A 15,734-nucleotide genomic window follows, 5' to 3' on the forward strand; every position below is an offset into this window, starting at 1 on the left:
GGGTTGTTGTGAAATTAGCATGTTTCGAAGCTGTGTAGCTAGGAAAAGGCAAGTACAATTCTAAGCCGGTGATGGGATGTAGAAGAATAGGTTTCGATAAGTATCAATAAATATTTCGGATGATTAGACATAAGTTTAGCATTAAAGAACCTATTCGAGCTCCGTCAAATTGCGCTGCCGACGTGAAACGTCACTAGATTCATCCAGCGGCCCAATCTCGCCGAGCTCATCAACTTCATGTACTGTGTGGATCCGATTTCTCATAACAGTGACTACTGTTGCTGTTTGTTCTCTATTAGATACCTCTGTGCTACTCCCATCTTGAGAAGCAGAAATTGAGACCGAATTATCCGAGACTTGTTCATTGTGAAGGGGTCTTCCGGAGTCAGACGATCCAATTTCAGAAATATTGGATTCGTCACTTCGGTGTCCAGAACTTGGGTTACTAGCTTGTGGCATGTATCGCTGTGTATGTCTGGTTGTTGCCGTTTCGACTATTGGTCCAGTCGTTGGTAAAGGACCATCGGCACGACTGTGGGACATCATTTCGTCGATAGTCGGCGACACAAGCGGTGAAGATCCTTGAGGTTGAGACCAATGCATATCACCCCAATTTGGACCTTGGGTATTGGAACCCAGCTCGTAAATAGGCGTGCCCGGACCTGGGTGATTTAGTGGCGATAAATTCATCCAAATACACAAGATGACATACCTTCCATTTCGTGCAATCCCACACTTCCAGCTTCTGAAATATGGCGCTCGTGAGTCTTCGAAGACACTACCGTGGCCCCGTCGATGTCATCAGCGCCTATCTCCGTCTGGCCCTTTTCATCCTGGGGCGTCGTGCCATATAGCCATCGCAGCACAAATCCTTTGATCTTGCTTGAATTCGTTGGCGTTTCGCTCCCCCCTGCACCTCTGCCTGTTCTTCGCCGCCGCCAGAGCAAGAAGAATATCACTGCGGCGGCTATAACAATCAAACCAAGAACGACTCCCAGTACTGGCCCAACCCAAGCCGGAAGACCGCCACTATTATTGTGAATTGTGATAGTCGTTGGCTCAGGGGTTGAACTAGGCGTGCTAGTAACGTTGGGAGTCTGTAATGCATATGGATAGTACGTGGCGATAGTTTTCGTATATTCGGTTGCGAAGAGACTGCTCAACGATGACGGTGCCAAGACTGTAGCACTTCCATTGCCACTATCTCAAGGGGTAAGTAATCAAGTACTGTAAATATGTCAAGGAATATATGAATAAATGACAGGGGCGTCTCACTTCCCACCAATGTTTGCAGTAACAGCGTCCGGAACGACGTATTCGTTCCATACGCGTGGGTCGTATGAATCTTGAAATTCTAGATTGTTCAGATTAAAGACTTCAATGATACCACCATCTAGGCAAATAATCGGATTGCCCGCGTAGGCGCCACCTAATACCATCATTTGATCTGGATACACTCTGATGCACTCATGTCCGCTTCGGCCATGATTGCTCTGCCCAGTATAGGCATGTGTCCACACCATTTGTGGCACTGAAAGTATGTACACATCATCTGAAGGGATGCTAGACTGGTTAATACCATTGTACCCGCCATATATATAAATATTAAATGATGATCCATCTTGAGCAGGTGCAACCACGGAGCAGAACATAGTTAACTGAGGTGGAATATCTCCGGTTGTATTCTGCAGGTGCCATTCTTGGCTAGTAATGTCATATATGGAGACGGTTTCCATAAAAGTTGGACTGACTTGACTCTGCAGTTCCCTGTCAGTGGAGAAGAGAACGCAATGAGCATAAATTTTGACCTTACACTAGTGTTGGCCTGAGAATCATTTAACCCCTGAGCAGCAGTTAGAGATGCGGGATCAATTACTCCTCCTACCGCAACAAGCAACCCATTTTCGCCCACGGGGACCCATGCAAGTTCGGCATTTGCGCGAGCAGGAACGGAGGATGGTAATGTTTGATTGGACCAAGTTTCATCTCTCATAACGGTCATATTGACTGATATCAATGTACTTGCCAGCGTGTCTGCAGATCCCTCAATGTCGTAGTAAATCGGTCCCCAGTCTGCGGCACGCATTCCACTGAAATAATAACCCATATTTTCGCTTGGAGCAGATACGCCGGCACCGTTCGTAATGTATCGAGTTATGTTGGCAGGCAGTTCCTTGGCGATAAACCCCGGCGACCATGACTGGCGGGCGGGACCATATTCATAGGCTTCATAACCCAAGTCTGAGTCGGCTGCCGGCGGACTCGAACTGTTTGATAAGCTCATGAGGCCTCTGTTATTTCCCACCGTAGGTCAGCAGAGCAGGTACCTTACGGGGATACCAGGTAGGCTTACCCATAGGTAATCAGCTCATCGTCATTTGCAAACATAACACCGTCGACATAATTAGGCGCAATGTTGTTGCTCGCAAGACCGCCAGTCTTTGACAAGGTCTGAAACAAGCTCGTGAGGTTGGTCGTCTGGTTGAAAGGCTGGCCCAGGTTGAGGGTATATATCAGGCCGTCGAGATTGCCTGCTTAGAGAGGTCAGAATGGCTTTTCTGAAGTGCTGCGTGTAGGTGAAGAAAAGATAGAAAGAGAGAGAGAGACCGTCGTTGTCTTGGTTGTAACTGCCGTCGGAATAGCCCCTGTCATTGCTGCGTTAGGAAGGCGCGACTGGCCGCCGGGCCGTGACGGGACTGCGGACTCACACCTCCCACCACAACGCTCCTCCGTCCAAATAAATTGTGTCGCGGATGATATTTGCTGCTCACCTCTGGTCAGGCTGATTCAATTGCAGCGTGTTGCTTGCTCAACTTACCCCGGAACTGGGCCCAGCTGCACATCGACACATTCACCTCGTTTTGCCAGTCAAGACCACACGCGCAGTCGGAAATCACCCACGCGAGTATCGCCACTGTCCATAGAAGATGCATGGTTGAATTGAAGTCCAGGAAAAAAGGCCAAGAGAGCAGCCAGGCAGAAACATCTCCGAGAGGTATGCGTTTATCACCACACCGCGCCGCCTTGGTGTAGCAGTGAGACCGGCGGAGAGTTCCAAGGAGCGCTGGCCACAGCGACGAAAGTATTGTGATGGATGGAAGACAAGGCTCACAGAGGACCCCGCACGTTCCTTTCCAGTAGGCTGTGTTCCATCGACTTCGGGCTGTGGTTGCATGCCTTTGCAACACAAAGGACATGGTCAATCTTAGGCCGCCATCGAGAGATTTGTCAAGATATGAGTAACAACAGTCCTGATAGGTGCGATAATGCCGGGCCAGCCCAATACATCCTTGAGAAAACGTCGTACTTGAGCTCTAGGCTGTGTACTAAGCATGTCTTGCATAATTTTCCCTTCAGCTTGGCTAATGCCCGGCGTAACAGACGGGAAACACGGTCAGGTGTGAGGCTCATTCTGCGGCGATCAACCAATGAATGAAGAGAATTTAGGGAGAAATGCATCGTTCCGCATGCTCGCGAGCTACCCAGGTAAAGTGCAGGGAACACTGCATTGATAGTGCTATAACATACCTCGGACTGGACGCCACCGATGCCGGAAAATGCAAAGTCGCCGCCCGTGTTGGGCTTTGAAATTTGCTCTAAGCTTCACCTGAAAGAAACATCCCGGCGCTGACAACGCATTGCTACATTAGGGGCCTCGCAATGATACCACCCCACAGTCGAACATCCGACCTAAAAGACAGACCGAGTGGGCGGGGTTAGTTAGGTTGTCAATTCAACTGTACATTGATTCAAGGCACTAATCTAGGTGCATCAGCTAGTATCCCAGGCTACGCAGCCTTGCCCCGTGTGCACACATGCGCCGAAAACAAAGTTGATGTACCTAGGTAGTAGTAAATAAAATGGGAAATCTCCTTGGACCATGTACTACGACCCATGCGGAGCTCTTCTCTTCAACACCCCCCATTAGGTATGTAAGACCATGTTGCTGTCTTCCTCGTATGACTCAACATATCAACATTTCGAATTGAAACTAATCACGCTACGTAGACTGGCGTCTGCCGTTTGCGTCGGTGTTGTCTCTCGTTCATCTGAAGATTAGATTTTCAGCAGAAAAGTGTTCCAGCCATGAAAGCGACATGGCTGATCGTCAATCTCGTCCTGGTGCTAATACCAGGCGCCGCTTTAGGGAGCAATAATACATCCTACAGTAATAGCATTGATGTCTACGGGTACTCAAGTCCTACAGCAAATGGACTTGATATTTCATTAACGACTCCATCTACAACAACAGCAACTGTTACTGAGGTTCGTCCTAGCATTAAATCATTCTATACCCTGCTTTACTAAAGATTGATTAGGATGCTTCAATATGTTCTTCAGTACGACTGTCAAAGACATCGAGATTTGCTGAATACTGACATGAACTTAGGCCGTAACCGTAACAGTCACACAACCATGCTTGTGCTCGACAAGTACTTCGGCAACCACCATTGTTAGTGCATCGAAAACGACCGTCATCTTGCCTACGACCACTTCGAGTACGACGGAGATTACTACCATCATCTCTGCTTATCCAACAATAACGTCTACGAGCTGGTCCACTAGTACTTCTGCAAGCACGTCAACGAGCTTTTTCACAAGCTTTTCTACGAGTTTCTGGACGAGCTTTTCGACAAGTTTTTTTACGAGCTTTTCATCAAGCACGTCCACAAGCACAGAAACTATTAGTATCTACCCTACTACGACGTCAACGAGCTTTTCTACAAGCGTTTCGACTAGTTTTTCAACAAGCACTTCTACAAGCACGTCCACAAGCACTAGCACTCTCACTGTCTACCCTACCACGAGCACGTCAACTAGCACCTCCACCAGTACATCCACAAGTACTGATACTATCACGATCTACCCTACCACGAGCACTTCCACAACCACATACACTATCACAGAAACCGATTCGTGGAAGACTTCATCCAGCTCCCATTATCGTCCAAGTACTGAAACAGTGACGGCCACGGAAACGTATCTCACAACTTATACAACGACTTCCTTATCCACAGTCCCGATCACTATTTCGGATACAATTACTACAAGTACAAGCAAATACATTACCATCACTACCACAGCAACAATCTCGACTATCAGCACATTGCTCAGCACTTTTGCTACTACCGCCACTGTTAGCGATACAGTCATTGATTCAATGACAACTTCAATAACTGTGTCCGCTACACCCAAGACCATAACCACAACTATTACAGATACTGAGACGCTGTCCACTGCACCAACAACAGTCACTTATAGTGTTAGCGTTTCGGTTTGTCCCAGTCTAATCATCAACCCAACATATACAGCACCTGGACCTTTACCGACAGACTACACTTGGGGTTGTCCACCGGGTTTTCTATGTCATCCCAGAAATACGTCTCTCGGAGGGGGTGATTGTAATTTTGCAATGGGACCTCCTGCTGATTCATACTACTGCTCACCAGATGAGTGTATCCCTAGCCCTAAACTCATCAATGATACAAATGAAACATGGGGCAAGGGATATAAATCGGATAATGTCGGCGTATTCCCAGTGACTCCGGGATATTTCAACTTGAATCCGACGGAGTTTGGATTGAATTATAGCATATTCACATTTCCAGAAGGCGATGAGGTCAATTACTCATCTTTGTATTATCGCCGGGAAGTTTTGCTAGGAAATCGAGACTATAGTAGTGAAGAGAAATCAATCATTTCCCTCAACAAAAGGCAGGCCACTGGAGCAGAGGACGTTCCGGCGGTATGCTATAACGAATGCAATAATGCGCTCCTTGAAGCCGAGAACGAAGGCAAAACACCGGCACTTTGCCAGAGTTCGTCCATCTTTATGACCGAACTGACTGAATGCAATGAGTGTATTTCTTACCATGCAACTGGTCAAACAACGCTTGGGCCTCTTCCTGAATTCGAACAGTGGTTATTTTATTGCACCTCATTGGGTATCACTACGTCTTCTAGCACAACGAGTACGAGCCTTTCTAGATCGACCTCGAGCGTACCGTTGCTTCCAGATTCAACTACTGGCAGCACTACTCCTACCGTATCGAGTTTAAGTACCGCCTCAAGTTCAAGTATTATCTCAAGCTTCAGCACTACGTCGAGTTCAAGTACCACCTCAAGCTCTAGCTCCACCTCAAGCTCTAGTACTACCTCAAGCTCTAGTACTACCTCAATTACAAGCACCATCTCAGGTTCCAGTACTACCCCGAGCCTCACCACTATCTTAGGCTCAAGTACTACTTCTTCAGCATCTCAGACAACAGTGTTGACGACAGAATCGTCGTCGTTGTATCAAACAACGACTACTACAGGAACCTCATTCAGTCTATCAGCTAGTCAGACGACGCTAAGTACTGCTACGTCAACGTTTAGTACGGGCGTAACTGAAAGCACACCATCTACTACATCTAGTTCTAGTATTACTGAAACGTCTACTATACAACCTACAAGCTCATCGACCTCAAGTAACAGTCCCGCATCGAGCTTACTCTCATCTACAACCTCGGAAGCAAGCAGCGAGAGCGGTACTCTCTCTTCATATACGCCTGTCAGTATCAGTTCTGGGTTTGGCAGCAGTGAAGTTATCCCCATTACATCTCTCACTGGCGGCGACAGCAGTACCACTGCCTCCTCACCCACTTCCGCAACTGTCAGCCCTGTATATGGCAGCAGCACTGGCGTAACTCCTCCGATAACTACAGGTGTTAGTCGAACATTGCCTGTAGCGTCTACAACGAGTACATCTAGTGTGTACCAAGGTGCGGCACGACAGAACACTCAACCATTATCCGTATGGGTCGCTGTCATAATAAGTACAGGAATTTGGTTAATAGTCACTGCCCTCTAGATAGGTATCTCAAGAAATTATTATATGTGATAGTTTAGTTTTTTGCATGGCTATTGAAATCCATTCAATTAGCAAGGACTAAGATATGAGCAATGATAATCCCAATTGCTTTCCCTTTGTAAAAGAAAAGAGAAAACGAATATAAATTACCATGATCTCAACATAGTATATACTAACTTCTTGCCAGCAATCTAGTTTATTGAATTGATTCTTATACTACCTAGGTACGTAGACAATTATAATATAATATGTGCCACGTACATCCAAAATGTCTCGAGCTAAATCCAAATTAATTTTATCTTCTCAGAAAATTCCCGCAGATTCCAGAGGTAAAAAAGAAAAACATTAAGATGAAGTTGGCTTCAATCCAGCAAGCCACTCAGCCGATGAGGTGACTTCGGCTTGACGCGTAACGATCTTCTTCATCAAGAATTCATGGTTTTCCGGATCAGGGTCAATGCAAAGATCTTCCAACACGGTGACACGAAAATCGAGATCTGCTGCCTGACGAACAGTAGACAACACAACGCCTGAAGTGGAAATGCCTGTAAGGACGAGCTTCTGTGCGCCATAGGAACGCAGGATAAGGTCGAGATCAGTGCTGGTGAAGGCTGAGACTCGGTGTTTGCTGACAACCACATCTTGACTCGCAGGCGCAACTGCCGCGTGGATGCGAGAGGAAGAGTCATCCTCGCCGAACGCTTTCCACTGGAAGGCTTTGGCAGTCGAGGTGTTGTGCGGATGATGTTCTGGATAGCCTGGTCGGAAGCTGGTTTTGATATAGACAATCTTGAATCCGGCCTCTCGAGTTGCCTGGACCACAGGAGCTAGGCGTTCCAGATATGCCTCGCCATTCTGCACGCGTTCAATCACGCCGTTCTGGACGTCCATGACCAGGAATACTGTCTTGTCTGACATGGTGGCGAAGAATGCTTTGCTTCACCGTCGAACACCAATATATGGTACATACCTAAGGGTATCTGGTATATGGAGATCCTTTGACTTGGAGGCACAGGGAATTGCTCGGGGCATAAAACCAAGTCTTAGGGTTTGCTTCATGGTGTTAATAAAGCATTCAAAAGTGACCGGTCGACTGATGCCGGTACCGCCCCGGAACCGGCCACGCTCGACCGCTGATTGGAGAAAGACAACAAGCAATTGGTTATTTAAATGCGATGGATTCTCACTTTCGCTAATGATGATCATATCAATTACTCTCGGTGTTAAGACATTTCTTATCGCCTGTCCTCTTGCTTGTTCGGTGGCGATAACACTTCAAGGCTGCCCGGAGGCCTTATATATATACATCCACATCCCCCCTGCCTGTTTTACTCCCTAGTGTTGATCGATCCCCATACCCAAGACAAGTAAGCTCATTGAGCAAGACATATCATGGCTGAAAGAGATCGAGAAACTGCAACGGCTGAGCAAATCGCAAACAATGGCAATGATATCGAGAAATCATCGTCCAACGAGGAGGTGCCGGCATCAAACAACGGACCGCCGCCAGCTCACCAAGAACAATTCTCGGTCTTCACAGTCAATCAAAAAAGAGCCATTGTTTCGCTAGGGTCGCTGGCGGCTTTCTTTTCGCCGTTGTCCTCGAGCATCTACTTTCCTGCGTTAGATACGATTGCTAAAGCATTGGGCGTTTCCATCAGCCAGATTGACCTTACAGTTACCACATACTTGGTGCGTGATTGCTCCTTTATCGAGCCCTATACGACGAGCTTCCAAATTTGCACATATTCTCTCTAACGAGTTCACTCCGGGCATCAACAGATTATGCAAGGCATTGCGCCCACGCTCATAGCTGGTTTCTCGGACCGTGCAGGACGACGACCAGCGTATTTCATCTGCTTTACTATTTATATCGCAGCCAATCTTGGCCTGTCCCTCCAGAACAGCTATGCAGCTTTGATGGTCTTGCGGTGTCTTCAGAGCGGGGGTAGTAGTGGCACTGTCGCGCTGGCCAACGGTCTCGTAGGAGACATGATTACCTCTGCGGAACGAGGCAGTTATATTGCCTTTGCATCACTGGGCAGCATGTTAGGACCCTCGCTGTCTCCCATTATCGGCGGTATCCTCAGCCAATACCTAAACTGGCACTGGCTGTTCTGGTTTCTTCTCATCTTCAGCGGCACCTTCTTCATTGTCCTGCTGCTTTTCCTACCGGAGACATGTCGGAAGATTGTCGGCGATGGTTCTATTCCTCCTCCGCCATTAAACACTTCGTTAACGGATGTCATCCGGCATCGCCGACGAGAGAGACAAGGCATCCAAGTGGACCAAGAGAAGCTCGTAGAGCTTCGCAAAAACTACCGTTTTCGATTTCCATCGCCAGTTCCCACACTGCGTGTGATCATGGACCTTGAAACATCAGTCATACTACTTACAACGGGCTTGCTTTTTGCCGTGTTTTATGCCGTGATGACAGGCGCCACGAGCTCTTTCCAGAATATCTATGAATTCAACGACATTCAGACCGGTTTGATGTACCTTCCAATCGGTGCTGGCGGGGTTGTATCTGCCTTCACCACGGGGCGTATTGTAGACTGGAACTTCCGGCGCCACGCAAAGCGCGCAGGTCTCACCGTCGTCAAGAATGTGAGGCAAGATATTACCAATTTCAACATCGAACGTGTGAGACTGGAGGTCGCCCTGCCGCTCTATTATTTCAGTAACGTGATGGTACTGATATATGGCTGGCTGATGGAGCGCAAGGTCAATCTGGCAGCCCCAATCATCCTTCTCTTCTTCAACGGCTGGGCTCTTATGGCGACATCTCAGGTTCTGAATGCTTTGATGGTTGATCTCTGGCCTGGAAACTCTGCAGCTGCGACGGCTGCGAATAATCTTTTTCGTTGCGAGTTGGGTGCGGCCGCATCAGCAGCCATAACACCCATGACCAACGCGATGGGCACTGGCTGGGCTTATACAACCTTGACTCTGATCTCGGTTGCTGCATCGCCGTCGTTTCTGGTTATAATGAAACATGGAATTAAATGGCGACAGAACAGATGGCGCAAACAAAATGCTGCTAAAAATTGAATTCAAGTTGTGTTTTCGGCCACAAAAGAGCGATCGATGTATTTATATCTCAAGTCCAGCATAGCGTCTTCATTCCCCAACCTCTCCTTTGTTGCTTACTTCAAGATAGAACACTCAAAGTAGCTACTTTTCTTTCCCTCGTTTTATCACATTCGATAGATATTGTTCTTGATAGAAGAATTGACCGTGGAGCTTTTGACATCTATTTCCCAACCACACTACCTAGATATTCACCGTCACATCCATCAAAACCGTGGGAGCCTCTACAGGGTATGGCCGCACATGAACTCCTGATCATCGAGGAGGAGGCTTCGCTCGACTTTTAGATCATTTATCACATCCAGGTAAGCAATCACCTTCGCATACTCCATTCTTATATCGTCGAAATGCCTGAGTGATTCGCGAGTTGCCTTTGGTTTGCTGATTGGCATTTGCGTATAGTCCTTGGTTGAGGAAGGGAGGCACATTCGCCAATGCTTCTCCATCTTCTTGACTTTTTCAACTTGCTCTTGTGCTGCCTCGATAACCTCGCCTAAGTCGATGCGATTCTGCTTCAAACGGCATGTCGTCTCTGCAATATCATTTCGACAGAGGAGTGTGGCGAGATATTGGACAGCTACCGAATCAGTGGCTTTTCTTATTTTATAGGCAATCTCGAAGTCGGCGCGAGTATTCGTCGACGGGTCTTGTAACTGTGCTGCCGAGACTGAGAGGGAAGTGGGAGTGGCTGCAGACTCAGTGGCCACGACAGCATTTGTAGCATCACGATTGTTTGTTGGCGAATGATGAGGCGTCTTGTTGCCTGCAGGAGGTATCCAAAAGCGCACTTTTGCACAGCCTGACTTGGACTTGGCTGCTGCTAGGATGTATGATGGCTTCAGCATTGGAGATTCCAAAAATCGTCGTCGTCGCCGTCGTCATCCTGGGCGAGGAAACTGACCTTTTGGTTTGGACTTATGAGTGATCAGTGATGGGACTAGGGCAGTCATTATGAGAAGCGCGATTGACTCGGGCCGAATTGGAAGTTGTTGATGAATAATACTGTACGCGTCTTTTGAAGATTGAAAAGTGAAGGGTTATAAAGCCATGGAAGATGAGACTTCTGATGCAGATGGCTATAGGGACATGGCGAAGAACTTATTGGGAGTCCACTCAAACAGGAATAGCCCAATAGAAGACGCCAGTAGACAAATGAATGCTTTGGACGGTGATGTCCTTACAATTTATTGTCGCTTTATTGCCCTTTGACGTCAGTTGAGGGCATGGCCATTGTTTTGATATTGACACGTGATGACAGCCCAGGAGGCTGGGGCTTGCTTTCATTGTCTCGATCTGGAAGGCGTTGACAGATGCTAGCATGTTTCAGTTTCTTTAGAAAATATGTTTTACGGCATTGTAGATATTTCTATGGTTAGCCTACCTAAGCCGACAAACCATCAGCATGAGAATCCTTATACGAGTTGAGAGAAGAAAACAAAAATATAACATACTATAAATTATGACAATTCGCACTACAACGTCGCTAAAACGAACGTAAATAAAACCGGCTAAGATTCTGTAAAATGCATAAACCAATCGCAAGCACACTGTTGTCGTGATTATTCGAGATATCATATAAAGCATTATAAAACTGGCCACATAGCATTCACTTCATACCGTCTTCAGTCAATCACATTTTAGATGTACAAGAGGAAATAGCTTGGAAACGTAAGACAAGTATGATAAGGGTAGACAATCATGCTCATGGGCGATCCTTTCTCTTTGAAACCTTGGCCATAAAGTGCCATGGCTGAACGCAAAAAGCCCCGTTGATATCACCGTCAATCTTGTAATTTTTGTCCGCCAATTCCAAGTCTACTTCTCGCAAAATGGTAATGAGTGTAATCCAGCTCCACTGCCACGCAAACTTCGTTCCAAAACAACTTCTCTTGCCATTGCCAAATCCCTTTTTGACGCCTGAGGGAAGCTTGTCGTATGCCTCACCGAGCATGCGCTCAGGGCGAAATGCGTCTGGGTCGTCAAAAACTGCAGGGTCGCGGTTTACGGCACCAAGGACAGCAATGATAGCTTGCTTGTGAGACACTTGGTATGTGCCGCCGGCAAGTGAGACGTAAGGGCCTGGGTTCACGTCGGGACGAGGTTCAATATTGAATCCTGGCGCTACTGCAGATAAGCGCATAGCTTCACGTAGTATAGCATTATTGAACTGGAAATCTTGAAGTTTCTCGTAGGTGAGTTCCCCGTCAGCACCGAGAATAGAGTCGATCTCCTCACGGGCTTGGGTTATGTATTGTGGGTTCTTTAGTAGGTAGTATAGTGCGAAGGTGACAAAACATGGCGACGTCGCTGAACCAATAAAGATATTGATGATTTCATCAATAACTTGTTCATGGCTCAGGGATTCGCCTGTTTGGGGATCTTTTCCATTGAGCATTACATTCAGCATGTCCTCCCTTGGCTGCTGCTCACTCTTCCGCTTGGCAATGACATCAGCGCAGAAAGACCGCATCGTGCGGATATCCTTGTCGTAGCCACGTTGGTGAAAGAGCCAGTTCAGCAGTTTTGGGCGGGTGGGACGCTTGACAGCTTCCATGGTGGATTGATCTATGGCTGTAAGAAACTCTGGGAATGGTCCTGACATCCAGTCACCCTTCTGGTGAAAGAAACTCCAGACAACCACTTGCAAATTCAGCCGTTTGAGCCCATCTGCGACATTCACCACTTGACTAGGTTTGGATGTCCAATACGGCACAATGGCTGAAATTGTGTCACGCTGGTCAACAAAGGTAATTTGATTCGATTTGTCCGTCACCCAAGGAGACATGATGCGATGAGCGGGCCCCCAAACACTATCCATTTCGGAACTATACGCTGTGAACAACGAGGCGTGCACTGCCTGGCGGATCTCGACGATGGGACCGTTGACACATTTGCGGAAACGAGATTCGTCACAGATTTCTTCTAGAAGCGCAGCATTGCAGACAAAAACAATCTGTGTACCGAGGGCGCTGATTTTAAAGATGGGACCTTGCATGAAAATGTCAATGTCGTGTTTGTGTTTAGCAGAGTGCAGACCACGTACCCCATTTGGCAGCCAACTTGTTGAGAGAAGTCCAGGTATTGCTAGGGTCGACATCAAAGACATTTCCCAGCAAAGGTACACCGGGCGGCTGAGGGATCTTGCTCGTCATTTTTGTCAAATTCAAGATACTGTTGTGAGTATGTGTGATTCTAGAAGAATGGTGTAGGAAACAAAAGATGCAGACAGGAGACCAGCTTCTGAGCTAACAGGCAATGATTGCACGAAGCGGAAGCAGCTTCCTCCTTGTTTAGGTTGAGATTGAGCCCCAACTTCTTTACAGATCAACTCAGCCAGCCCCGCGGGCTCTGGTAGCCAAGCTAAAAACCTGGTTTGCCATAGCTCTGTTCTTCCAGCTATCTGATTTTCACCGCTAGAACGGAAGCTCGACCCAGTTTCGTTTCAATACGAGTACAAACAGCCAGTTAGAATGCTGGGTTCGTCATACTCCATTCTTTTTCCCCAATGGCAGAGCTTGCTTGATAGATGGCTGGCAAGCGGGATGCAAAGCGGTTCGTCGACGATCTTGACACCCAAGATTGGGTGGCCCGCTAGGCCTAACAAGTGCAAAATGGAACGGATCGTCCCGCGGTGATTTGGCGAGCAGCTGCAGAACTGAAGAAGAAGGGTCACCGAGGCCGCCAATAATCTCGGAGCCACTCGTCCAGGGCCCACCTCGCTGTGGCCTGTGGGCTCGCTAACTATCGGAGGTCGATTCACTAGTTCGACAGAGCTGTCACGACGTCTGTGCTATCACTGCCATGTAACACGGTAGTTACACGGACTGCGCACGTACGGAGTTCTCCGTAGTTGGATCGGAGTGACTAGCAGTCGAGTCGACTAATGGCTGAGAATCCGAGATGAGTGCCAAGAGAGTTCGTGGCCTGTGGACGCTGCCATTCGACGGGCCTTGCAAGGGGGTAGCCTCGCCGGCAAATAAGAACGACGACTCGTGTGAGCTGTACACAAGCCAGCGACACACACCGGGTGCGGCAGAAAGTTGATAAGTGAGAGGGTGAGAGAATACGGAGTAGATACACATGTCAAGATCGTCGCGGGGAAAGCAGAGAACCAAGCTAAACCCGACTGGGTGATATGCACTTGCAGGAAGGCGCTGTCTGCCTTGGAAAATCACGTGGCTGCATTTCTATGAACTTGACTCTCTGTAGGTGACTGTATCCTAATCATTTTTCCTGTGCCGATGTGGCAGTTTACGCAAAGCTGAGACTCCAGACATCTCCCAATCGATTATTTGCTTCTCCCAGGCCTCCCTGCACAACGATCGTGGCCTTGCCAGCAACACCGGCTCCAAACCAACCTCGTGCATCAGGAGCTTCATCCCCCTGGGTGTCAACATGATGCCAGGTCCGGCCAGCAGTTTCGAATGCCCACACATCGCCCAGCATTTTTCCTGCGCCCTGGTGACCCAGATTGCTAGGGTCGCTCTCGCCAAAAAGGGTGACAATATAACTTTTGCCGTGAACGTTTATTGGAAGTAGGGCGCTGACACTCCGTGGTGCTGGGCCGGCTTTATTGTCAGGGCTGTACGAGTGCGAATCCCAAGTGTCACTCTCAGGACTGTATATGTCGACACTCCCCCCTTGTTCGTGTTTTCCATCAAACCCATTCATGCGGTATAACTTCCCCTCGGCGAAAGCGATAGAAGTGCCTCCACGAGCTGGTCCTGGAGCAGGAGAGAGCTCTTTCCATTGTTGACTAGCCAAGCTAAACGACCACAAATCTGACAGACGCCCAGACTCAGGACAGCCGGCATGGATGTACAAGGTGTCCTGCCCGTCGCTGCAGATGCAGTGGTAGCTGCGTGGAATAGGGGAAATGCCCGAGTTAGATGGGGAAACGCATGTCCAGCTTCCAGACTTCGTATTGAATTTCCAGAGAGCCCCTTCCTCATCAATGGGCGCCATAGCAACACCACCGCGTCCAGAGAAAAGGTAGATGTTCTCTCCTATTGCCGCAGTCGCGGTTCCCACGCGAGGAGAAGGAGCTTGTGATGCCGGCTCTACGGCACGGAAGGCGGCTGCTAGACGGTCAGATTCCATCTATGTCACTGAAGTCGTAATCTTTTCTAGGAGAACTACTATCTACCTTCGTTGGCCAATGAAACAACATGGACAGCATTATCTCGTGGCTCTCGAGGTCGCAATTCTCCTCCGAATACGTAGACCTGTCCGTCGACTACAGAGAGTGTCTGTGACGAACGTTGCAGAATTTCTGCATCGAGGATTTTGTTCCATTTAGCGCTGAGCTCGGCCATGATAATGGTCTTGTTGCTGTTATTTGATGTTTTTCTTGCGAGTAATTCTCGTGCTTGTATAGTCGCAATTGTTTTGGCTACCAGTCATGAATGTCTGCGGGGCTTGTTTGTAACTTACGACAGAATACGGCCATGATTGGTGCCTCCGCGGTATGTTTCGGTAATCTAACAAAGATTACCGCACCTGACAAAGTTTTTGTCACGCCATTTCGGCATCCTGCCTTATCAAATCCCGGGCAGTGCAGTCTGTCTGTTCGCCAAATACAAAGACTCAGCCGCTTCATATCAGGATCATGATTTCCCCTGGTGTACAGGAGTCTCGGAAGCATAAAGAATGGCCAGCGCCGGATCTGAGGACGGACAGTCTGCGCTACTAGGAGATACCGAGACCGAACAACTTCTGCCATCAATCCCTGCCCATCTAGCTCGCCATTTATATGTATCTCACTTGCTTTCAACATGGAATTCGCGCCTTT

At 48.0% G+C, this 15,734-nt stretch overlaps 7 protein-coding genes across 7 annotated transcripts; 2 read left to right on the top strand and 5 right to left on the bottom strand.

The window, feature by feature from the left end:
• Window positions 1-150: 150 nt before the first annotated feature.
• On the bottom strand, window positions 151-2,933 carry UA08_03720 (hypothetical protein; the record flags this gene model as incomplete). Its single annotated transcript, XM_020266051.1, has 6 exons — window positions 151-662; window positions 713-1,200; window positions 1,276-1,757; window positions 1,814-2,291; window positions 2,354-2,531; window positions 2,819-2,933. 6 exons carry the CDS (start codon window positions 2,931-2,933, stop codon window positions 151-153), a joined length of 2,253 nt encoding a protein of 750 aa, XP_020121474.1.
• Window positions 2,934-4,086: 1,153 nt separating this feature from the next.
• Window positions 4,087-6,853, top strand: UA08_03721 (hypothetical protein; the record flags this gene model as incomplete). Its single annotated transcript, XM_020266052.1, has 3 exons — window positions 4,087-4,266; window positions 4,320-4,340; window positions 4,391-6,853. 3 exons carry the CDS (start codon window positions 4,087-4,089, stop codon window positions 6,851-6,853), a joined length of 2,664 nt encoding a protein of 887 aa, XP_020121473.1.
• A 345-nt stretch (window positions 6,854-7,198) lies between these two features.
• Window positions 7,199-7,771, bottom strand: UA08_03722 (hypothetical protein; the record flags this gene model as incomplete). Its single annotated transcript, XM_020266053.1, has 1 exon — window positions 7,199-7,771. The coding sequence occupies one exon, from the start codon at window positions 7,769-7,771 to the stop codon at window positions 7,199-7,201; it is 573 nt and encodes a 190-aa protein (XP_020121472.1).
• Window positions 7,772-8,245: 474 nt separating this feature from the next.
• Window positions 8,246-9,904, top strand: UA08_03723 (hypothetical protein; the record flags this gene model as incomplete). Its single annotated transcript, XM_020266055.1, has 2 exons — window positions 8,246-8,545; window positions 8,636-9,904. 2 exons carry the CDS (start codon window positions 8,246-8,248, stop codon window positions 9,902-9,904), a joined length of 1,569 nt encoding a protein of 522 aa, XP_020121479.1.
• Window positions 9,905-10,167: 263 nt separating this feature from the next.
• On the bottom strand, window positions 10,168-10,893 carry UA08_03724 (hypothetical protein; the record flags this gene model as incomplete). The annotated part of the gene is made up of 2 exons (XM_020266056.1): window positions 10,168-10,763; window positions 10,845-10,893. The coding sequence occupies 2 exons, from the start codon at window positions 10,891-10,893 to the stop codon at window positions 10,168-10,170; spliced, it is 645 nt and encodes a 214-aa protein (XP_020121478.1).
• Window positions 10,894-11,645: 752 nt separating this feature from the next.
• UA08_03725 (hypothetical protein) lies at window positions 11,646-14,025 on the bottom strand (the record flags this gene model as incomplete). Its single annotated transcript, XM_020266057.1, has 4 exons — window positions 11,646-12,931; window positions 12,987-13,114; window positions 13,432-13,733; window positions 13,780-14,025. 4 exons carry the CDS (start codon window positions 14,023-14,025, stop codon window positions 11,646-11,648), a joined length of 1,962 nt encoding a protein of 653 aa, XP_020121477.1.
• Window positions 14,026-14,194: 169 nt separating this feature from the next.
• On the bottom strand, window positions 14,195-15,258 carry UA08_03726 (hypothetical protein; the record flags this gene model as incomplete). The annotated part of the gene is made up of 2 exons (XM_020266058.1): window positions 14,195-15,021; window positions 15,090-15,258. The coding sequence occupies 2 exons, from the start codon at window positions 15,256-15,258 to the stop codon at window positions 14,195-14,197; spliced, it is 996 nt and encodes a 331-aa protein (XP_020121476.1).
• Between the last annotated feature and the right edge of the window lie 476 nt (window positions 15,259-15,734).

This window comes from Talaromyces atroroseus (assembly GCF_001907595.1).
Source record: "Talaromyces atroroseus strain IBT 11181 chromosome Unknown scaffold_3, whole genome shotgun sequence".
Lineage (NCBI taxonomy): Eukaryota > Fungi > Ascomycota > Eurotiomycetes > Eurotiales > Trichocomaceae > Talaromyces > Talaromyces atroroseus.